The 23,616-nt window shown below is 50.2% G+C and overlaps 2 protein-coding genes and 1 pseudogene across 2 annotated transcripts; 1 reads left to right on the plus strand and 2 right to left on the minus strand.

Moving 5' to 3' along the window:
* Nucleotides 1-23,616, plus strand: part of LOC135305589 (zinc finger protein 850-like) — a 652,086-nt pseudogene that overhangs the window by 290,910 nt on the left and 337,560 nt on the right.
* Nucleotides 656-11,089, minus strand: LOC135306014 (TOG array regulator of axonemal microtubules protein 2-like). Its single transcript, XM_064429581.1, has 5 exons — nt 10,958-11,089; nt 10,671-10,845; nt 6,173-7,003; nt 4,225-4,441; nt 656-891 (listed from the first exon to the last, which is right to left on the minus strand). The coding sequence occupies exons 3-5, from the start codon at nt 6,341-6,343 to the stop codon at nt 656-658; spliced, it is 624 nt and encodes a 207-aa protein (XP_064285651.1). The 5' UTR covers nt 6,344-7,003; nt 10,671-10,845; nt 10,958-11,089.
* LOC135306099 (olfactory receptor 14J1-like) lies at nt 18,953-19,729 on the minus strand. The gene has a single exon (XM_064429645.1). It carries the CDS (start codon nt 19,727-19,729, stop codon nt 18,965-18,967), a length of 765 nt encoding a protein of 254 aa, XP_064285715.1. The 3' UTR covers nt 18,953-18,964.

A 23,616-nucleotide genomic window follows, 5' to 3' on the forward strand; every position in this document is an offset into this window, starting at 1 on the left:
CAATGCAAACCTAACACTGCCAAAGCACCATATTTCATGGGACATATTTCCTGCCAAGATATTTTATGGGACATTATTTCCAATAGCTGCACAGGGAAACATGCTCCTGCTGGCAGACACTTCAGGCAGGCCAGGGGGAAAAATGTTGATCCACTTCCACAGAGCTGCCCCAGGAACAGCCTGGCCTCTGGGCTGCCCTGGGACAGCAGGGAGCCCAGAGCCCTGTGCTCTCCAGCAATGGCTCAGCTGCACATGCACCCTCCTGCTCGTCTCCCTGCCCCACAGCTGAGCAGCCCTCCAGCTGCACGGGGCACTGGCAGCAGCACAGCTCATTGCAGGGCCACATGCAGGGCACAGCTGTTCCCTGGCAATGTGCACAGCCTGGCTGGGCTGCCACAAGACCCTTCCTCCCAGCAGAGAGCGGCCCAGCTCCCCCCTCACCTCTGTGTGAGGCTGAGCCAAGCTTGGCCTTAACCTTGTCCTCAGTCTGGAGTTGCTTCAGGCCCCACACGCCATGACTAGGAAGGGTGATGGAGAGAGCAGGGGCAGATGCACGCCCTTCCTTAGTCTTTTGTCATTTTTGGCACAGCTAAGAAGCCACATCCGGAGGTGTCCAACTCAGCTCTTGGTCTGCTTTCTGGAGAACATGATGGCTTCACCAGCCCAAAAGGCTGTTGAGGTTTTCCCGCACGTGGGGAGGCTTGCTGGCAGCACACTTCCTCAGCTGGGTGCCCATCACCTGGCAGAGGGCACAGGCCAGCTTGGTGAGCACAGTGCGGACGCTGGCGCTTCGCACAGGCAGCGCCTTGTTCTCCAGGCAGGACCAGAGCACGGGCAGGGCGCAGCGCTGGACCACTGCAGGTCTCCTGGCATGAACCCACTCCACGAGCACTGCCGGGAGAGAGACACAGCTCCTTACCCACCAGCCTCAATGCAAACAGGGATCTGCCTCTGCTTGTCCTTCTTGGGAGCCTCTCTGGCTAAGGTCAGTGAAACAGCACACAGAGCCCCATGACCCAGAAACGGGCAATGCAGCTGATCATCCTGGAAACAGAACCACCAACCCCTCAGGACTAATTTCTCCAACCAGAGCCTTGTCCCTGTGGCAGACTTTGTACCTTTCATAAAGCATTTCACAATCTGTTTCTGCAAGAACAATGACTGAAATGTCAAATTGCTTTTTATTTCCATTAAGAAGTTGTCTAAATCCACACTGAAGATTTGGAAATGCACCCTAGAGAGGCAATTGAGAGATTTCTAATAAGAGGGATGATTCAATTTTTGTAACTTTGATGTCAAGGGCCAAAGGTCTAACCTGGCTCTCCCCTTTGCTCAGTGGTGCACAGCAAAGGGCAGCATTAGAACCCACTTCAAAACTCCAGCCCACAGAGATGGGTGCTGCCTGACAGCTGGATGAGAAACACCAGTGACTAGCTGGTGTCTTTGGCAGAATGCTTTTGAGGCTTCCAACAAAATGCTGTTTCAAACTTCAGGGTGTCTTAGAGAATTACCAGACCCCATTGCTGTGGCATTAGGACATCTCCACATTTTAATGGCATTTCCACTCCCAGTGTTAATGCCATTTTTTCTTATAATGTCCACTGAAATAGGGACATAGCGAGAGAAAAATGCTGCACAGCGGATGGAAATTTAATCAAAACACAAGTGTTCTCTCACATTGTCTCTGAAATTTGCACTCTGCTCATTTTCTGAACTGAACTATATCAAACACAGACAAAAATTTACTACCAACAGGCTTCTTGCATGGCAGATTGGGCTGGGAGATCAAAACCTGAAATGCTCTGGAGACCATTCTTATTTTCTGATCAGGCAAAATGTTATGTAGTAGCCATTTGTTATCCTGTGCTGGAAGAGACTTCATTTTCTCTATGCTGTTAATCCACTAGCACCTTGATGCAGCAAGTCAACATTGAAACAGCTTCTGAAAGACCCCCAAACCAATTCTGCTAAGCAGGGAAAGGTTATGGTACCCCTTTCTAAATGGGAGTTCATTTGAGTTTAAATGTAATTAAAGGCATTGGTGACTACTGAAGGTGAGGAACAGCTGTCTGTTCCTACTAAATCTCAGAGAGAACATCTGCTCTTTCAAAAGTAGTCCTAAATTATGCTTAATTCCTTTATTTGAAAAAGAGTTCAAAAGAACTGCAAAACTAAATTCCCTGTTGCTGGAGATCTATTTTATTCAAATGCTCTATAACGGGCCTTTGACATTCCTAATCACTGAACATGCCCTTTTGAGATTCCTAATGAAGACACAAAGTTATGACACCTAGCATTTAAAGATGCTGGCATAATTAGCAGTGGATTTAGCCCCAGCTTAAGCAAGGCTAACAATTGTCTTCTCTGCTATATATTGAGATTATAATTTTTCCATTCTTTGGCTACTGCTGACATAGCAAGCTCCTCTGAGGAATCCATTAACAGCTGCATTTGCAGCATTTTGGACAGTGCTGAGACAGGCAGACACTGTTTGCACACCCTGAAATGCTCAGTCCAATGCCACTTGGATTTCAACGCAGGCAGGGAGCCCCAGCACTCTGCTTCTGCCCCTGTGCCCCCAGAGGCTGCCTTGCACTAAATCCGTGCCTCTAAGACGTGTATTGAGTTTTGACCTAAGCTGGGACCCCCAGGCTCTGCACGGTTCAGCCTCAAAACTTCCCAAGAGAAAAACAAGAATTCTGTGAGAACAAAACAAACTGATTCCCTGAAACAGCGTTTGCCACCATTTTCCCTAAAGGATCACAGATGTCCCTGAGCTCCCAAGAGAGGAGCCAGCTGGGGTATTTGAGCCCCTCCCTTTCCTGCAGCTGGGTTCTGAGATGCCCCAGTGAGGGCTCAGCCCTGAGGCCGAGCGCTGCCCCATCTCAGGTGCTGCACAGCTCTGCAGCAGCCAGGGAAACCTGCCAAATACACCTGCCTTGGCTGCTGGGCAGGAGGGACAAGCTCAGCACCTCCTGGTTTGGAGGAGCTACTCTGCTGTCTGCTCACAGGCATTCCCTGTAAATACTCCCTCGGAGACCTCTTGGCTTAGAAGGGGAGGCCATACCTGCGATACTCCCGGTGACATCCAGCAGAGCTTGGCCACTCAGATGACTCCATTGGTGGCTGAACTCTTTCAGCAGTGATACTTTATCTACAAGTGAAACACATGTTTCTGCTCACTTGTCTGAGGTCATAGGAGAAAGGAGAGTGGGGAGGGAAAGGGCAGGGGCAACCCCATTTTATCAAAGCAAGTAAATTTCTGCTGATTTCTGAATCGTTATTGACTTTCCTTCCTGCCTACTTGGCAGGGTTTAAAATTCCAAAAGAAAAGCTCTCCTTTCACATTTGCAAATCCCAACTCATCTCCTGTACCAGGAGCTATGTTAAAGCATTTCACATCAGGGACCTCAAGAGGAGTTCAGTCACATGTAAGAAGCAGTGGAAAGGTTTTGCATCCCAGAGCAAAAAGGAAGAAGCCCATCCTTGGCACACAGAAAGGCACTAAGTCAGGCAGTTCATGACTTCACAGAGCAGCTGAGGTGGAGAAAATGGAAACTCCCCTTGAAGATCTGCCTCCTCAACACTCCATTTTTCAGGCATTTTCAGAGCTGACATAAGTCTATGTGGCAAAGGAATTTAGGGCAGCCCTTGCCTATGTAGTTCTTTGCTATTGTCATCTTGCCCCACACAAAACAACACGTAGAACAAGGCATCGTTGCAGCTGGATTTAGACTTGCTTGTTACAAAGAAATTAACTTGGTGAATCATAAGTTCCCCTTTGAAAAAAGAAGAGAAAGAAGAAAGGTAGAACATAGGCAGCTAATGCCTATAATGTAGAGCCTTCCAGGTGGCTGCTCTGCAGAAGCTCTGATGGGCCAGTGTCCCTGCATGCCAACAGCAAAGCTGTTCATTTGGGAATTCAAATGGGGACCAAGAAAACTGCAAAACCCTTTCCCTCTGATTTGTAGCAAAGTTGTAGTCCAGGACTTGCTCTTCAGACCTGCAGCACAGAGCCAAGGGCTACTGGGACTGTTGGGCAATGCTGCTGCACATTCCAGCCTGCTGGGGACTGGTGCATAAGGACTGCACCTGCACAGCTTCTGGTGGCTGCCAGCTGGAGCCTTCCACAGACAACAGCAGCTACCAAGGCACTCAGCGTTCTCTTGTGTGGGAGAGACAGAGGCACAGGAGAGGAGAGTCCATGCCAGGGCTCAGCCTTACCCAGATGAGCAATGGATTCTTCCAGTGCGTTCACAGCTGCGGCATGAACCCCGGGATCCTTTGAGTTCAGGTTCTTTGTTATTCCCTGCGCCAAAGGGATCATCACCGGGTTCAGGGCATCTTCCAGGAGGCCGATGATTTCAGCCAGCACGTCCAGCGCCTTCTGCTTCACTTTCTTGTGGCTGTCAGATATTCTCAGGACAAAATAATCAAAAATCTGTGAAGAGAACAAGAAACATGAAAGCTGGATTAGAATGTCTTTGTTTGAAGAGTGGATATAGCACTCAGCAATGTAAAAGATGAAAGTGATCCTCTCTCTCAGATCAGCACTTGCTTGCACAATTTCACTCTTTTCCTGTGGGCCACTCACTGGAATGGTAGCGCTACCTCATGCTGCTTGAAAGATTTCCTTCTGTTTTTAAGAGGTTTGGTTGGGGACAGATGAGTTCCTATTGTATTTATCTCCATCTAGAAATCATTAAATCAATTCCATTTCTAATGCAAAAAGCTACTTTTGCTTTACAAGTATGTAAGCAGATATTTACAATGCCCATTTTTCTATACAGTTCCCTCAAGTACTGAGGGCAGCTATGATTTTGGCAGAACTATGGCTGGAGAAGATCTAAGTTGGATGTTGTCTGTCTCACAGCCTGTGTCTGGAGAAGAGCAGGGCTCTGATCAACTCTTCCAGGATCCAGATCATTTCTCTAAGAGGGAGACTTCTGAAATGAAATGTGCTGTACAGCTCTCATTAGAGCAGGTTCAGTCCCTTGACAGCCACAGCATCAGGCACCATATTCTGGACAAAGGGAAAAAGCAGCTACTGGGAGGAGAAAGGATGGATCTGTCCTTAGCTGTTTTCTTCCTTTCCAAAGAGAACAAAAGGGCCCCCAAGAAGGGTGAGCACTTGATGGAGAAGGAAGACTGGCTCACCATATGATGATCGACAAGTCTCGTCTTTATTCCCGAATCACCGATTATTATACACCTTTTAATTAGCTCATGCATAGTGCAAAATCCCAGCTCACCATTGGCTAACTAGCTATCAGCTAACTACATGCTGTTTTTAGTATAACTATTCCACTTTCCCAGGCTATTTGCTCCACCACCTGTGTCTGTGCATTACTTCATCCGTGGGCCAAGGGCACAGTTTAATTGGGATAGCAACTCCCTCATTTTCTATCTTGGTCAAATTAATCTCACTGTGAGCTTTAGCTCAGAGCTAGCTTGTTACAAAGCTCTCAACATTTCCCCCGTTTTCTTTTTGGGCCAGAAGTGTTGTTTTCTAAGCCCTTTCTATCATCTGACTCACTATTCTTTGTATGCAATTAAGCAAGCATGGTAATACAAGCATTAGCAATACTATCACACAATATCTCTATAGCATATTGATACAGAATGATCTGATAAATTCATACAACACATAATCTCAAATTCTTCACAACCATGGCCTTGAGCTAATAACAAGAAATCGATTGCTGCTCTATTTTGCAATACTGCATGATTTACACTTTGTACATCTTGAGACAGCATGTCCAATACCTGGGAGGTGGCGTTCAGTTCATCTTTAGCCCAGCAGCCTAATTGCTTGGCCAAATTCATGGCCTTATTAGCTGCCCCTCCAGGTAAAAGTGTGGCTACTACTACCTGTTTCAGCTCGCTCACATAAGGTCTTAAGTTGCCAAGTAACACATGCCAAGATAATTTCTCCAGGGCTTCATATAAGCCTAACGATCCTCCCAAATCAAGCCCTGTAAAATCCCTTAGTGCTCGCTGCCACGAGTTCTGCAAGTTCCAAGAGAATCGGCAGCTTGGGCACCAGTTTTGCCGAATGGTCGATTGCTCCAACTAAAACACCTTATTACAGCCTCCACAGTCTAGCGCGATCCATGCAGCGCATTTATTGTCCCCACAGTCCAGGCTGTGATTGAGGAGCTTTTACTTCTACCGTAAGGTCCTGACACCACTCGATCCAATCGTCAGGAAGATGAATGCAGGCACGTCGCGCGTCGTTAGAGTAGGGCTGGAGGCGTTGCAAATAGGGTCGCAATATCAGCGTCAGTTTGTTGTGCACCCTCTCTTTGTCCTCCGGTGACAAGGCTGTGATGGTCCTCAACATCTGGTACAGCTCGAGTCCACTTCACGGGGATCCACAAGGGTCCTGTTGGAGAGGAAACACAAAGATATCCCCTCCCCCAGTATAGTACCCTGGCAGCTACTCCTGCTACATAAAGGGAGTCAGTCACAATATTCAAAGGACCTTTTAAATTCATCATTGCTCATACTACAGCTAAAAGTTCCAATGTCTGTAGACTATCCCTGGCATCTGCATCTAACAAATGTTGTCGCCACTGTCCTTGCTGTTTCCATGTCATGGCTGCTCTCCTGGACTTTTTACCAGCGTCCGTAAAGGCCGTGATAGCCCCCCTTAATGGTGACAGACTCCGAATGGGCTTTGTTATCCAGTCCCATTCTGTTATCCACTGGAGGGGACTAGGATGCAGTTTCCCAGTCTCCACGACAGCTCCAGCTCCTAAAAGGGCTTCCTGGAGCTCCCCAGAGTTCACCAAATACCAGTCAAGCGTGTCCTTTTTAATGGGCAATAGTATTGTGGAAGGCTCCGCTCCTGTAACTTGGATTGCCCTAAAACGTCCTTTCTTTATGAGGGATGCAATCATTTCAATTTTCAGTCTCACAGTTCTCTGTTGCTGTAGCGGTGGAGAGAGCCACTCCAATACCCTGAGCTCCCCTGTTTTCTTTTCAAGCTGAGACAGGGCACCTGTTAAAACACAAACAAATCCCACATCCCTGCAGGACTGAAGAATCTTCTCAAAATCCTGGAGGTGAAGAATGGGTCCTGGTTTCATCTTGCAATGTTACATAAAGAAATGTTAAGATAAGAGTAATGATAAGAGTAATTAGTGAAATAAATGGGCAGGAGATCTTTCTCCTTTTTAATACCTTTATTAAGAAGAATCAGCTCAGGTGGGGAGAAATCGACGGGTTGCACCCTCGCCGCCGCTGCTCCCAGGCGTGGCACGAAGGAGGAGGACGATGCAGTTTTGTCCGCTGGTCTGCAGACAGAACTGGGGACTCTGTCCTCACGGGAGAGTCGTTGAGTCCTTGGTTTGTTGGTTTAGAAACCCGGGGGGTCTCTTTAATCAGTTTCTTTTCAGGTTAGGGTGAGAAATAAAAAGATTCAAGCAGGTACGGGACAATGCTCCCATCCTTAGACGTCACTTTAAGTCACTTGTTGGCTCGTGATTTTAGGGGTTTTTCTTATAAAAACTGTAAAACTGTAAAAACCCAGGGTGCACTGCATTTGTCATTTGCATGTTGTCTCTGGTGTCACTGCCCATCTCTTTACCCTGGAGGGTTTCCCTTGGTATCTCCTTGGCATACAGCTAGCATCAAGGAAACAATCAGTTAATCACCCGCCATCAACGAGTGATTAAGGGCTTTTCTTCGCAGGGAACCTAAAGGAGTCTGACTCCATCTGGCTTGTTTTTTTTTAACTCTGAAACTTAAAAAAAAATACAACTTTCTATTCATAACAGTTAGGAATTAATTTAGATAATACACACAATCAACAACACATACAAGATCAGAAAATTACTAAACACTATAACACTGAACTCTTATCCCAGAGTCTGCCACAGCTGACAAACTTTAAAATGACAGAGAATTGGAGAAATCATGTCCGGATTCATGTTTCTCCAAATCACTTTTGAAAATGGCTGAGCTGTCATAGATGGTCAAATTGCCAAGTCAAAAGGACTTGAATACTTTTTGATGCAGAAAACATCTGGGTTGATTGTCAGTCACTCCATCCAAATAGAGTTAGAACTTGGCCAGAGCCCGAACTCTAATTGGTGAGTGTCACTTAACATACCTTTTAAACAGGACTTTTAAAACCAACTGTTATAAACAAGAAACCTTAGGGTCACAAACCAATTAAACCAGCAAATAATTGAATCCTTCTGAAGTTTCTGTCAAGACAGAGATTTTCCAAACACAGCAAACTTCTTGAATTCTCTGCTGGAGTATTCCTGTAATAATAATTAAAAGAACTACAAAACTGGCAATTTGGATAAAAACCTTCAGAAACATCTAAATAGTTAGGAAATAAAAAGACAGGATCCTGAAGAGACACGTGTCTTGCAGGTGATCACACAAAAAAATAGAAAAACACATGAAAGCCAGCTGCAAATGTTACAATATACCAACAACAATTTTCATCACAAAAATCTGAAAACTCCTTAACAAGAAGTGCTTGAAGGGGTTAAGACAACCTTCCCAGAGTATTCATCTAGTATTAACAACAATCACTATCTATCAGCATTACTTACAAAAACTAAAAATAACAAAGATTATAAACTTAATTTAAATAATTCTTAAAACTTTGAATCTTGGATAGATATTTTAAAACAAAACTGAGAAAGATGACAGATAATTTTAAACACAAATAATTTCACTTAAAATAAGGACAGTACAAAAACAATTAGCACATTTATATCCATTTATCTAATGCCATCTCTTAATGAATAGAAGAGAGCAAAAACCATAAAGACCATAGTATACAGAAATATTACAGTTTAAATCTTCTCATATGTAGTCCAAACAGAAACTAGGAAGTGTACTTAGACTCTGCCCCCCTAAAAGGTTGTTCCTGCCTCAGGTAAGGGAAAGGTAATAAAGTCATCAAACTTAAAGCCATCAAACCCAAATACTCAATCACTTTTAGAAAAGCAAACACATTTACAAAAAAAACTGGTAAACTAATTGTAAAGTCTGTGGAACAGTTGGGTGAAATGCCTTGTATAACATCTGCTGTATGATGCACTGTGTGAAGTTTCAGAAGTTTTTCATCCTGATCTTGAAGGAAAAAATTCCTGACCTGTTTTTTCTCAGGTACTTGTTTGAATTGCTGCGATGGGCTGTCTGCTGTGGTTGCTAGGCAGCTGTGACAGGGCGGTGCTTTGAGGAATGTCAGCTCGCGCCCGTCTCCGCCTGCTTGCACAGCCTCAGTCTGCGCTATCCCGGGGGTGCGGAAAGGAACGCCCTCGTCCGGACCCGCGCAGCCCCAGTCTCCTTTGGGCTCCGCTCGGCCTGGATCTCCGCTTGGGCTGGTTCCCCCTGGCTCTGCGCCAACACCCGCAGCCAGCGGGAGCATGTCCCACACCGCTGGTGCTTTTGTGCGCTTGCAAAAAGTGAAAAAGCCCTCCTAGTTCCAGCTTTTGGGTTTCGCGTTACTGGTGCACGTCCGCCGCTGCTACCATTGGCACTGCGCTTAGTGCTGCCGCGTATTCGGCCGCCGTGTCTCGCTTTGGCCGGCTTGGCCCTGCAATCTGTGCGCTTTCCCCGCGGACAGCTGCCGTGCGAGTTTTTGTCACGGTGCGTGTCACTGGACCCGCGGTGCGCGTAACTGCCGCCGGCACCGAGCATGCCGCCTCTGCAGTGCTCGGTCCGCTCCACCGCCGCAGCGCTGGGAGCGCCGCCGGCACCGAGCATGCCGCCGCCGCAGCGCTCGGCCCGCTGCGCCGCCGCACCACTGGCACCGCTGCCACCATACGCGTTTTCGCCGCCGCGTCTGCCCCGGGCTCTCCCGCGGCGCGCGTAACCGCCCTCCTGGTCCCGAACTTACGCCACTCTGTTAACTTACGTACTGTACAAGGATCTTGGGAAACTCCTTGTGCATACCCGTAAGCTAACAACTGTGGGAGCTCTTTCTGCAAGTCTATGTCCTTAATCTGCTGCTTTTTTAAAAAGCAAATAAATAAATCATATGCTGCTTGCCTTTCCATTTCTACTCAGCACTGTTGCAAGGCTTACAGACTTCGGCAGCACGTAGGCTAGGACTACCTTTACAGCTCCTAGGGCCGCGACCTCACGGTGGTCGTTTGCCGTCCCCCCCCTTGCTTCAGAGAGACCCACTCCTACTTCCCCATCCGTGGCAGCCGTGTCCGTCCGTAGTCGTCGACGTCGGGGTCAGCCATTTGATGGAGAAGGAAGACTTGCTCACCATATGATGATCGACAAGTCTCGTCTTTATTCCCGAATCACCGATTATTATACACCCTTTAATTAGCTCATGCATAGTGCAAAATCCCAGCTCACCATTGGCTAACTAGCTATCAGCTAACTACGTGCTGTTTTTGGTATAACTATTCCACTTTTCCAGGCTATTTGCTCCACCACCTGTGTCTGTGCATTACTTCATCCGTGGGCCAAGGACACAGTTTAATTGGGATAGCAACTCCCTTCATTCTGTATCTTGGTCAAATTAATCTCACTGTGAGCTTTAGCTCAGAGCCAGCTTGTTACAAAGCTCTCAACACCTGAGCAGGGAGCACCCAGCCCAGCCCCAGCCTGGCAGCAGGAGACCCACTCTGCCTGTCCTGCTGCTGGCATTGCTCTTCATGCCAAGATCATGGCCTCTTCCTCACCTTTTTAATCAATGTCCATGTCCTCAATGGACTCTTCCATATCCAATTCCATCTCCTCTTCCACAACCACCTCCACCTCCATCTCCTCCCCAGTGTCTTCTCCCTCCGTCTCCATGTCCTCCTCTCTATCAATCTCTATATCCACCTCCATCTCCTCTTCTCCATCTGGGACAGCCTGCAGAGGTAGCAAAACCTCAGAGTGGGCTCCCTGTCCCACTCCATGCCCACAGAGCTCCAGCCCACCCGGGCAGGTGGGGAGTGTCCACCTCCATGGAATGGCACCAGACCTTCCCCAGAACAAAGAGGAGCATCCTGCAGGGCTGGATGATGAAATCCAGGCACTAAGGATCTTTCAGGACTGAGGAAAGCTGACAAGCAGAGTGGGCAGGAGCAAGGTGCAGAGCGTGCGAACACAGCAGCCAAGGGTTGTGTTGTGCCCTTTGCTGGGCACCGGACGTTCCAGCTGGAGCGTGGGCTGTGACATCACAGTTCCCAGGCTCCATCTGAAGTGGACACTGGAGACCATGGAATGATGGAGTCCCTGAACGGTTGGGCTTGCAAGGGAGCCTGAAGAACAACATCTTGTTCCCAGCTGAGCAGTCTTCCCCCAGAGCGTGCTGCTCAGGGCCCTGTTGCCAAGGATGGGGCATGCACAGCCTCTGTGCACAGCCTGGGCCAGTGCCCCACCACCCCCAGTGGAAAAGAGCAGCTTCCTTAGATGCAGCTTCAATCAACCTGCTGCAGTTGAAAGCCATCCCCCCTTGTCCTGTCAGCACAGGCCCTGCTGAACACTCTGTCCCCTTCTTTCCTGTGGGACCCTTCCAGTCCTGCACAGCCACAGGGAGGTCTCCCAGTGTCTCCTCTCTCCAGGCTGAGCATCCCCAGCCCCACTTGCCCAGCAGTCAGTCACATCAGGGCCAGTCAAGGCTTCAGGGTAGCAAATAGCATCAGGAACTGAGAGATGCAAACTTTAGACACTGGTTTGCCTCTAAATGTACAAAATTAATAGCATTGGAGGGGAAGATGGTGGGACACTGGTTCTGTTCTAACTGGTGATTTATTTTTCTTCTTTTCTGTCATGCTGACCCAGGTTTTTCTGTTTGAAAGGAAGCTTGGCACAATGTCCATTGTCTTCTCCATTTGTGAAACACCAAGCGGAGTCTGGGCAAGCTGATATGCAGAGCAAAACCTGAAAATATTCTAGTGATCCTGAGCCTGGGGGATGCAGATAAACCCTACCAAAAGGAATTTCTGGAAAGCTGATCCTGGTTTACATTATCTTGAGTTTGGCTTTGCCAACTTCACCAGTCTTTTATGAAAAAGCAAACAAAAAACTCAAACCAAATCAGACAAAAACCCAATCAATCAAACAAACACACCCAGCAGCAAACCAATCAAACAAATAGATAAAAAACGCCAAATAAAACCAAAGGAAATGAAGAGTTAGTATTAGTTGCGAGGATAGCACAGCAGGCAAATGGCTGCTTGCCACAGGATCACCATCAAAAGCCACATAGAACAGCTGCTCCAAAATATACCCAACAGGAGAAAAATAAAAAGTGATCCATGGCAACTTTGGGGGCAGCTCCACATTCAGGTGAAGGATGAGCACGCAGTGGTACAGATCCAGCATTGCCCACCCTCCAGGCTGCTGTTTGCTCCTGATGAAAGCCCCTTGCAGGACTGTGGCCCCTCTCAGTGCAGTGTCAGTCACTCCCAGAGCTCTCTGCTGAGCCACTGACATTTCCAGAGTGACATCCAGTGGGATACCATTTTCTGTTTGTGTCCTAATGCCACAGGGGTCCTAAACAGTATATGCCATCCCATTTTTGTTCCGTTGATATTGACTGCTTGGTTTTATTTTGTCAGCAGTTCTATTCATTATGAATTGGAATATGATGAAGAAACTAAGGAAGTTAGCACCTATAATTAGTGCACATAGCTTAACTGATGCGGCAGCTCATTTAATGCTTGCTAGGAAAGAACTAGAAAGATTTAATGAACAAAATTGGTAAAAAAAGAAATGGGGGATTTGTAATAAGTAGTAATACATTTGTTCATTAATTAAATCAATAGCTAAATAACTATACAATATAAAAGAATTGTTAAATAGCCAAAAAAACTTCTTGTGCAGATACATATGGTTGCTGGTTTACTATAGTGCTTTGGGAATTCCAATGTAAAGTTATGCCTTGTGAAAGAAAGTAATGAGAAGCAGCTGTAATAACAATCCTTGAACTTGCTAGAATTGCTTAGCTTGCAGAAAGTGTATAGTACTAGTAAGAATTGCTTAGCTTGCAGAAAAGTGTATAGTGTTCTGTACAGATATGCCTTATAAGGCATAAGTTCACTCAGCGTTCACAAAGAGGAAGACTAAGGGGGACTAAGCCTTCATCCCACGACCACCAGAAGGCAGAAAAAGACCCCCTAGCAACTGAATGAGCAAGCGCAGAAGACAGATCACGTCATCCCTAAACCCGGAGAAGAAGACAATAAAAGGTGGACTCAGGGGATAGGAATTTTGTGAGCCAAAGTGGAGCGGAGACTCCGGGCCGCCCAGCGCTGTCCTAGCTTATTCTTGCTTGCAAAAATAATAAAGATAATTATTTGATCCTTAAATTCAGTGGACTTGTTTATCACACTGCCCAGACCCTAAACTGCCCCAAATGTGCCCCAGAAATGTCTCCAGGGACCCCAAAGTGGCCCCTTTTACCCTGTCCATGAAAATAATAAAAAAATATGTCAAAAAGATCTAAAAATAGCATTAATTAGCATTAAGAAGGAGAAATAAATGGCCAGTAGTGGTCAATGATTTAATGAAAGGAATTGTTTTATTTAAAACCAATGGCAAATAATTTTTTGATTGCTAAAAATGTATTCAATTTTTCACATAAATATCAAAGGTAATAGAAATATACAGTAATACTAATATAAATTTAAAAACCTGTCGTGGTTTGGCCCGGAAATGTGTTTTTGGAAAGGTCTAAGTCGGGCCAATCAGTGGCCAAATTCAAAATTGGCATGTGATATGGCCACTGAGGATCTGGATACCCCTCTGAGAACACACGGGGGTTAAAAGCAGGAGATTCCCAGAGAACTTCCTCTTTGGGAATCCGGCGTTGGTGAGTAAGGTCTGGCCTCTCCCCTGCCCAGATGCGTCTGGGTGGGGGAGGGGGAGGCCATGACAGGGAGGAGGCCGGGAGCCCCAAAAGGTGCAGAGGTGGAGGAGAACATGCAGGGGTTGATGAGAATTGAGATGTCTGGGCAGCCCCCCCCTGGAGAGAGAGACAGAAATTGTGCTGGCAACTCAGCTGGCCAGAAGCGGGGGATGCGTCGAGAGAAGGTGCCCGGCAGATGTGGGAGTCCTTGGGCAGGCAGAAGTGAAGATTTTAACCCCTTTGTAGACTAATAGAAACCTTACAAATACTGAATCCTCCTGAATTAGAATGAGGTGAGAGAGAGATGGGAGATGAAATGGGCAAGCGTGAGGAAAGCTGGAAGAGGAGAGAAGAATCCTGGGTGGAAGAGATGATGAAGTGGCCTTGGGCTGGACTCTTTCTTGTATAGCCATGGACAGACCCGTGTTTTTTCCCTGTGACCCAGAGACTGTATTTAGGGGGAGGCAACACCCGAGAGTCAAGAGTGAAGCAGCGGCGTGAACAGAAACAGCTGAGGAGGGTGTGAGATGCCCTCTGTCTCCATGGAGAGGAAGATCTCTGTTCATGAGGCCCCTCGGCCTCAGGGGGTGAAATTTGGGGGGGACTGGTGTCCCAAAAGTTGAGAGACTGCTGTTTCTGGAAGTGGGTGGAGCATCTTTAAACGGGGAGCCCTAAAAGCAGTCCTGGCCCGTGTCCAGTGGTGAGAGCACTGGACATGGTGGGGGAGAAGTCACGAGGGCCGATGTTCTTTGGGTGGGGCCATGGATGATGTGGAAGCACAGGAGGTTTTAATTGTGCTTCTGGGGGAGGCCTATGAGGCAAGGGGGGACTCCTCTCTCCCTGATGGATTTGAGGGTTGATAATTTGAGGGGTGGTGAATCTCTGGAGAAAAGGGAGGGGGAGGAGGAAGGTATCTGGAAGGTTTTCATTCATAGTTTGGTATGTGTTCCTTTCTAGATTTGTAATAAATAAATTGTTGTGTTTTTCCCTCCATCCCCGAATGGGAGCCTGCTTTGTTCTGTTCCCGAGTCACATCTCACAGCAACCATTTTGGAAATATACCATTCATGGGGGCCCTGGCATTGTGCCAGGGTCAAACCATGACAAAACCATAATTATAATTTTCTAAATTAATCAATCTTATTTATTTTAAAAATGCATACTTTTTTATGTTTTGGGATGTCAGTCCCAGGTGGGCCATGTCAGACATGGTGAGGCTGGGGTGAGGAGCAGGTTGTCCAAAATGGGTCAGCCTGCAAGGGGCTTGTTCCTCTCCATGCCCAGATCTCCTAGGGAGACATTCAGCATCAAGATCACCTGGGGAATCGTTCTTTCACCTCTTTTCTGAACTGAAAAATAAAAACCCACACACGTGATTAAAACCAAACATCATGCCGTCAGTGCACTTTGAAATCTCCCTCCTTAACAGAACTCCAGACTGACTCCAAGCTGCTTCACAAGCCCTGGAGACTTGGAGGAAAATTGAAGGGAGACAAAGAGCTCCTGAGGGCTTTCTGTATTTTAATCAGCCCCACGGTGGATTTGGGGCTGGGTCCAGGAGCCTCAGGCACTGAGAGAAGGATGAAGAAGCTGCTCAAGGAGTCAGCAGCAAAACTCCAAGTGCCGTGGAGCATGGCTGGGCCCCAGTGAGGGCAGGGAGTGCCAAAGGCTCCCCAGGGACTGGTGAGAGCAGATCCTTGAGGCCAGGAGTGCAGGGAGCCCAAGGCTCTGGGCAGGGAACTGCAATGCTGAGCAAGGCCTGGGCTGGCTGGGGGAAGCAGAAAGGCCAAGCCCTGAGCCCAGCCTGGGCCAGCAGGGCCTGTCCCTCACGGGTGGCTCGGGGCTCTCTGTGGGGCAGGGGGATGTGAGGGGCAGCAAGGACAAATGCCATCAACCTGCAGCCCCTGCCAGCCTGGCCAGGGAGGCCGAGGGAGAGCCAAAGTGCAGCCCCTGCCAGGAAAGTTCCTGCTGTGGGGCCTCCAGAGGCACTGCCCGAGCCCAGGGCACAAAGGCCTGGGTGCCTGTGGCCCTGCCAGCCCTGCCCAGCCCTCGGCCATCTGTCCTGCAGGCTGTGCCCCCTGTGCGTGCTGCTCCTGTGCCCTGGCCGGCTGCACTCGCCCCTCTCGCTGTGCCCCAGCATTTCTCAGCCAGCGATTCTGTGCCCTCCCTGGGCTCCCTGCACCCAGCGCTGTCGGCTCCTGGCACACAGAGCCGGCCATGGCCCAGCCTCACGCTGCCACACCTCGAGCACCACAATTCCACCCTGGCAGGGACTTTGCTTTCTCCTCAGCTCCAGGCTGAACCTTCCAAGCTGCACTTTGGGGAGGTTTCCTGCAATTCCCACTCCCAAGGAAAGCTCTGTCTCCTGCTGTTCATGAACAGAGAAGGGCTGGTGGGAGAAGTGCTGGTCAGAGGCTCTTTAGGGCACAGTCACAATGAAATTATTGACTTTTTAAATATTCTGTAAAAAAAGGAGGGGCATCAATAAATCTTCTACACTGGACTTTTGAGGGCAGACTTTGGCCTGTTGAGGATGCAGATTTGGGGAGTACCAAATCAGGTATTGATTTTTTAAAAAAACAGCCCTTAAAAACAACTAGTTCCAGGAAGGATGGAAACACTTCAAAAAAGAAATCTTGAAGGGGCAAGAGTAGGCTGCCCCCTTTGTGCAGAAAGATGACCCAGAGGGGGAAATGACTGGCCTGGTTGGGCATGGAGCTTTTCAAGGAAAAGGGGGATTAAAAAGGGATTTAAAAGGATATTTTTAGGGATTAAAAAGAGGGTGCAGCACCTTTGGACATAGAGGCAGGTAAATCAAGAAATGTTTAAGGATGTTGTTAGGTCATGCAGAAAGAAAATTAGAGAGGTAAAAGCTCAGTTAGGACTTAACTTGGATACTTCTGTGAAGGTTAATTATTATGTTTTTATAGGTACGTTAATGTCAAAAGGAGGGGTAAGGACAACCTGCATTTCTTACTGTGAGGGATATGATTACCAAAGATGAAGAATGGGCTGAGGTACTTCACCCCTTCTTTGCCTCAGTTTTCAACAATAAGACAGGCCATCCTCAGGACAAGTGTTCTCCTGAGCTGGTAGATGGGCACAGGGAGCAGAACAGCCCCCTGGAATCCAGGAGGAAGCAGCTGGAGACCTGCTGAGCCACTCAGGTGCTCACAGGTGTCTCTGGGATCAGAGGGGATCCATCCTAGAGGGCTGATGGAGCTGGTGGATGATCTCCCCAAGCTGCTCTCCATCATTTACCATCAGTCCTGGATCAGCAGGGAGGTCCCAGAGGAGTGGAGGTGCCAATGTGAGCCCATCCCCAAGAAGGGCTGGAAGGAGGATCTGGGGAACTCCAGGCCTGTCAGCCTGACCTGGGTGCCTGGCAAGGTTATGGAACAGATCACCTTGAGGGCCATCACAGGGCACCTACAGGATGGCCGAGGCATCAGAGCCAGCCAGTGAGGAATTCAGTATCTGCACTGATGAACTGCATGAGGGGATTGAGTCCAGCATCAGCAAATTTGCAGATGACACCAAGTTGGGTGTGAGTGTGGATCTGCTGGAGGGTAGGAGGGCTCTGCAGAGGGACCTGGACAGGCTGGATCCAGGGTCCAAATCCAGCAAGGTGAGGTTTAACAAGTCCCAGTGCCGGGTACTGCACTTTGGCCACAACAACCCCTGCAGTGCTACAGGCTGGGGACAGAGTGCCTGGAGAGCAGCCAGGCAGAAAGGGACCTGCAGGGACTGATGGACAGCAGGCTGGACATGAGGCAGCAGTGTGCTCAGGTGGGCAAGAAGGCCAATGGCTCCTGGCCTGGATCAGGAATGGTGTGGCCAGCGGGAGCAGGGCAGTGATTCTTCCCCTGTGCTCAGCATTGTTTGGGCAGCACCGCGAGTGCTGTGTCCAGTTCTGGGTCCCCAATTTAGAAAGGACATGGAGGGGCTGGAGCGTGTCCAGAGAAGGGCAACAAGGCTGGTGAGGGGTCTGGAAGAGAAGTTTGGTTGAAAGCACATGAGGGAGCGGTGGTTAAGTTAACTGGACGATGCTCTGGGTAGACAAGGTAGTGTTAGGGTGCAGGTTGGGCTTGGTGATCTCAAATGTTTGTCACAATAAACCGGAGTGGTTTCCCTGGTGTCCCCCAGCCCTTGCTGGCCCCAGGGGCTGATGGCATTTGTGCTCCCTCAGGTTCATGTCCCCACAGCAGCAGCATGGGGGTGCTCCCGCCTGCTCTGTGCAATGCAAACAGGGGCTCCTGAGCCAGTGCTGCCGTGTCTGTGCCTGCAAGGATGCGGCACCTGTGTGAGCTGGGGGAGAGGCCAGGGCTGCAGAGGGGGGATGTTGTTGGCAGCTCCATGAGGACCCTCTGGGACGCTGCCCTGGGCTGTGCAGCGCACTGGGGATGGATCAGCTCCTGCTCTGCTGCTCCTTCCTGTCTCCCCCAGGGCCCTTGCAGAGCCCCAGCCATGCTGTTTGCCCCCAGCCTGCCCACGGCCAGCCTGGGGCTGCTCACCCTGGGGCTTTTCTGTGCTGAGCACTGGCCTGGCCGTGTTCTTGAGAGAGCCTGGGCAAGGAGCCTGCAGCCCCCAGGGCCTGGCCTGAGGCGTCAGCGCTGCCCCAGCAGTGCCCATGGCCTGTCCCTGCTGCAGCCCCGGCACTGCCACCCCCAGGACTATGCCCGGCCCCGAGAGCACTCAGGCCCTGCAGCAACACCAGGGCCACCAGGGCAGCGGGGCAGGGCCACGGCAGCAGCACTGGCAACACCAAGTGCTGCTGCTGCTACTGCTGCTGGGCACAGCTGCTGTGCCAGCACTGATCTGCCCCAGCTCTGCACACAGACATTGCTGCTGCAGCTCCAGAGAAGGCAACCAAAGGGCATCTCTGCAGAAAACTTTGCTGGGAGATCCTTTCATTCCTTTAAAGCCACTGAGAAAACACCCCGTCAGTGACACAGTCTGCGGCCACGGTGAATGTGTAGAGAAACAAAATGAGAAATGGCACAAACAATGAGCCTACTTTGTAGACAATATGAAAAAACTAAAACAAAGGGAAAAAAAAATGAAACACAACCAAACCAACAAGAAGTATCAAAGACAACCTTTATTACAAAAGATTTGCCAAAATTGATGAGCAGTTTAATGTTTCTGAAAGCATCCAGTCATCAGTCTCCACACTGCAGCCTTGAGCTCTTGGTTCCTCAGGCTGTAGATGAGGGGGTTCAGGGCTGGAGTCACAACTGAGTACAGAACTGACAGGGCCAGATCCAGGGACGGAGAGGACACGGAGGGGGGTTTCAGGTAGGCAAACATGACTGTGCTGATGAAGAGGGAGACCACGGCCAGGTGAGGGAGGCAGGTGGAAAAGGCTTTGTGCTGTCCCTGCTCAGAGGGGATCCTCAGCACAGCCCTGAAGATCTGCACATAGGAGAAAACAATGAACACAAAACAGCCAAATAATAAGGAGGCACTGAACACAATGAGCCCAAGTTCCCTGAAGTAAGAGTGTGAGCAGGAGAGTTTGAGAATCTGGGGGATTTCACAGAAGAACTGGCCCAGGGCATTGCCATGGCACAGGGGCAGAGAAAATGTATTGGCTGTGTGCAGCAATGAATAGAGAAAGGCACTGGCCCAGGCAGCTGCTGCCATGTGGGCACAAGCTCTGCTGCCCAGGAGGGTCCCGTAGTGCAGGGGTTTGCAGATGGACACGTAACGGTCGTAGCACATGATGGTCAGGAGGAAATACTCTGCTGAGATGAAGAACACAAAAAAAAAAACCTGTGCAGCACATCCTGTGCAGGAGATGTTGCTGGTGTCGCAGAGGGAATTGTGCATGGCTTTGGGGACAGTGGTGCAGATGGAGCCCAGGTGGCTGAGGGCCAGGTTGAGCAGGAAGAAGAACATGGGTGTGTGCAGGTGGTGGCCGCAGGCTACGGCGCTGATGATGAGGCCGTTGCCCAGGAGGGCAGCCAGGGAGATGCCCAGCAAGAGGCAGAAGTGCAGGAGCTGCAGCTGCCGCGTGTCTGCCAATGCCTGATGGAGCTGCTGTTGGACATTTCTTCACTCTGGGTATTATGAGCTATTCAAAGACAACATTGATAATCTGGACAAAGTACCTTGAGTCAATCCTCTGCTAATTTCTTACACAATCACTCAAAATTGCTTCTCTTTCTTTGGGGAAATTTCATTTACTTTTTTTTTTTTTAATTTAGGTTTGGCTGCTAAGTAACTACGTGTTTTCTGGAAGGGGCTGATGTCTTGTTCTTAGCACTGCTCTCAGCCTGAACACTGGGGAGCCCAGAGGGAAAACAGGGCTCCCTGTGCCCCAGAGCAGTCAAACCTGCTGGTCCCACACAGGTGTCCTTTGTTCATTTCACCTGCCTCTAGTACAGGATGGACAAATTTCAAAGTGTACTTAAAAATAACGTGGCCTTTTTGAACACTCCAGTTTCAAAATCAATCTCTCCAAACCCTTCTCTCTTTCCCTGTGCAGCTGGACAGGGAGGGATGCCAAAGGTTGGTCTGGCTGTCTGCTGCCTGCACTTGTGCCTATTTGGAGCTGTTTCTCTCTACCCGAGCCTTGTCCCTGCCAGTGCTGCCAGAGCCCAGCCCAGCCCTGGGGGCTCAGCTCTGTCCTGCAGACCCCTCCCAGCACAGGGCACTGCCCAGGGGCATCTCCCTGGCAGCAGGGCCCTAAGGACAGGGCAGACAAACAGAGATGCTGCAAGCCAAGGTGCTGCTGCTGCTGTCTGTAGGGAGAGGAGGCTGAGGAGGCAATTTCTGAGGGAGATCTGAGGCACATCTGCTCATGCCCAGGCTGACAGTGCAGGAGTTTCAGTGACACAGCCAAAGCTGACAGCCCCTTCCCTTTAGGAGAAAGCTGAGAGCAGCCTTGGCCATGCAGCACCATCTCCACAGCAGGAGGAATCTGCCCTGATGGGGGTTGCTCCTGCCACCTCCAACTTCTCCCCTGCAGTGTCCATGGGGAGCTGCCAGGCAGGTTGAGAGCTGCCCCTGGCAGGTGGCACATCCCCTGGGCTGGCCAAGAGCCCTGAGGGCTGCAGGACCTGCTCTGCAGGACAGCCCTGGCAGCCCTGGCTGCAGCCCCAGCTTCACCCCCTGCAGCTGTCCCTGGCAGCAGGAGCCGTCCTGCCCTGTCCCTCTGATGGTGCCCAGGGCAGCCCTGCTCTGCAGCACATCCTCCTCCTCCTGCTCCCCTGCCACAGAGAAATTGGGAGAGTCCTCCTGGCACATCCCCCAGGCTGTGGGGTGTGCTGGCTTCAGGAGATCCCTCCAGGGGACATTGCCCTGCATCCACTGACTCACCATGTGGAGGGCTGTGAAGATCTTTCCCCCAGTGAAGTTTCTGCTCAATGACTTCCTCAGCCTGTCTCTGCCTGGCTCCTGTCCCCTCAGTGCCTGCAGGCAGAGGCCTCAGCCCTGCTGGGCTGGGAGAGGAGCTGGTCCTGGGAAGAGCTGTTCCTTTAAAGCTCAGCAGCACAGACACAGAACAAAGACTTTAATGACCCTCTTGGGACATGGGTGTTGTTTACATCAGACTCAGTCCCTGAGAGAGCCTTCCAAAGACTTCTCCAGAACTCAAAGTTAAATTGAAACTCCAAAGTTTCTTGAAGTTTTAATGGGTCCCACTGAGGGACACGACTGAGAAAGTGTCCCCAGGTTCCAGGTAGAGCAGAACACTGGAGGCAGTGATGACAGGTGGGGACAAACAAGGCAAAGGTGTCTCTGGTGCTGAGCAAACCTGGATGTGTTTCAGGAATGCAAAGGGCCAAGGCCTGAGCCCCAGCCCCTGGCCAGGCACATCCTGTCCCTCCCTCATTGCTCAGGGCTCTTCCCGGGATGGGCTCTGGCCTGTGGGGATGTGCAATGCCAAGGGCAGCACCATGGGGCGGCCCCTGCCAGGCTGCTGAGCAGGGACAAGCAGCTACCCTGTGATGTCACACAGCCCCTTGGATGTCACACAGCCACCTGTGATCTCATACAGCATCTTGTGATGTCACAGAGCACCCTATGATGTAACACAGCCACCTGTGATGTCACAGCCCACTCTGGGATGTCATACAGCACCCTTGTTTTGTCACAGAGCCAATTCTGGGATGTCACCCTGGAATGTCATGCAGCTGCATTGTGATGTCCCAGAAGACTCTGTGATGTCAGAAAGTTGCTTTGGGATGTCACAGTCTGTTCTGTGATGTCACAGTCTTCTCTATGATGTTACACAGCCACCTAGTGATGTCACAACCCACTCGCTGATGTCACAGAGCCACCAGCTGTTACGTCCAGATCTGCTCTATGGCCTCATACCCTACTCCATGATGTCACAGACAGCTCTGTGATGTCACAACACCCTCAGTGATGTCACAAAACCCTCTCTGTGATGTCATGCTACCACTCTGTAATGTCACAGCACACACTTTGACCTCAATCTCCTCTATGGTGTCATACAACCATGCCATGATGTCACAGCCTGCTCTGTGTTGTCACACAGTCTCCTCTATGATGCTGCAGCTGCTCAGTGACCTCACACAATAAACTCTGTGATGTCACAGCCCAACCTGTGACCTCACACAGCCCACTCTGGGCTGTCACACAGCCCCTTGCTGACATCACAGCTGCTCTGTGCCTCTAGGACACAGCCACAGAGGTGCCGCTGTGGCACAGCCCCCTCTGGGACATCCCCCAGCCCCTGCCAGTGCTGAGCCCCTGTCAGCTCTGGCTGTGCCCTGCTGGTGTCCCTGAGCTGCCCTGGCAGTGCCCCAGCCCTGCTGGGCTGTGCACAGGAGCTGCTCCTGGCCAGAGCTGTCTCTCTGCAGCGCTGCCCTTGCCAGGAGCTGCCTCTGGGCCAGGAGCCCGGCCCAGCTCAGCAGCACAGACACAGCACAAGGACTTTAATCACCCTCTGGGGCTTTGGTGCTCTTTGCATCAGACTCAGTCCCTTGGAGTGTGCTCAAAAAGCTTCTCAAGAACTCCAAGTTAAGCTGAAACATAGACATTTCTTGCAGTTTAAATGGGGTCCACTGAGGGACATAACTCATGTGAAAGTGTCCCCAGGTTCCAGGTAGAGCCGAACACTGGAGGCAGTGATGACAGCTTCAGACAAGGAAGGGAAAGGCGCCTCTGGTGCTGAGTAAACCTGGATGTGTTTCAGGAATGCAAAGGGCCAAGGCCTGAGCCCCAACCCCTGGCAAGGCAGATCCTGTCCCTCCCTCATTGCTCAGGGTTCTTCCCGGGATGGGCACTGGCATGTGGGGATGTGCAATGCCAAGGGCAGCACCATGGGGCGGCCCCTGCCAGGCTGCTGAGCAGGGACAAGGAGGCAATGAGGCCCCAGGCCTGCAAGGGTCACTTGTCTCCTGCTCCTGGCTCAGGCCCAGGGCCAGCAGCCATGGCCAAAGCGCTGCCCAAGTTGGCTCTGTCAGGGCCTTGCACCTGCTGCCCATCCCTGTGCCCTGTGCAGCCCAGGCTGTCCTACGGTGTCCCTGCCAGGCGCCTCTGTCCCTGCAGGCTGTCGTCATCCCCCGGCTGCCCCACCTGGCTGGCCCCTTCCTTTGCTGGCAGCTCTGCCTCCTGCCTGCCTCTGCCTGCCCACACAAAGCCTTGGGCTGCTCCAGGCTCCTTCTGCACCACAGCGCTGCCCTGAGGGAGGAAATTCCTTTCTCTTCATGTCCAGTCTGGGCCTCCCCAGCTGCCCTTGTGTCGTGTTCCACTGCAGTAAGCAGCAAAACAACTCCCCCAGGCCCCAGAGTCTCAGACCTCAGGCAGGCATCGAT

This window comes from Passer domesticus, chromosome 8 (genome assembly GCF_036417665.1).
Source record: "Passer domesticus isolate bPasDom1 chromosome 8, bPasDom1.hap1, whole genome shotgun sequence".
Lineage (NCBI taxonomy): Eukaryota > Metazoa > Chordata > Aves > Passeriformes > Passeridae > Passer > Passer domesticus.

Coding starts and splice junctions, on each gene's coding strand:
- LOC135306014 (XM_064429581.1), bottom strand. CDS start 6,343: ATGTTGAGGACCATCACAGCCTTGTCACCGGAGGACAAAGAGAGGGTG. Junction 4,442..6,172: donor AGTGGTGTCAGGACCTTACG/GTAGAAGTAAAA, acceptor TTCTCTTCACAG/ATTTTTGATTATTTTGTCCT. Junction 892..4,224: donor AGAATCCATTGCTCATCTGG/GTAAGGCTGAGC, acceptor CTCTCCCGGCAG/TGCTCGTGGAGTGGGTTCAT.
- LOC135306099 (XM_064429645.1), bottom strand. CDS start 19,729: ATGTTCTTCTTCCTGCTCAACCTGGCCCTCAGCCACCTGGGCTCCATC.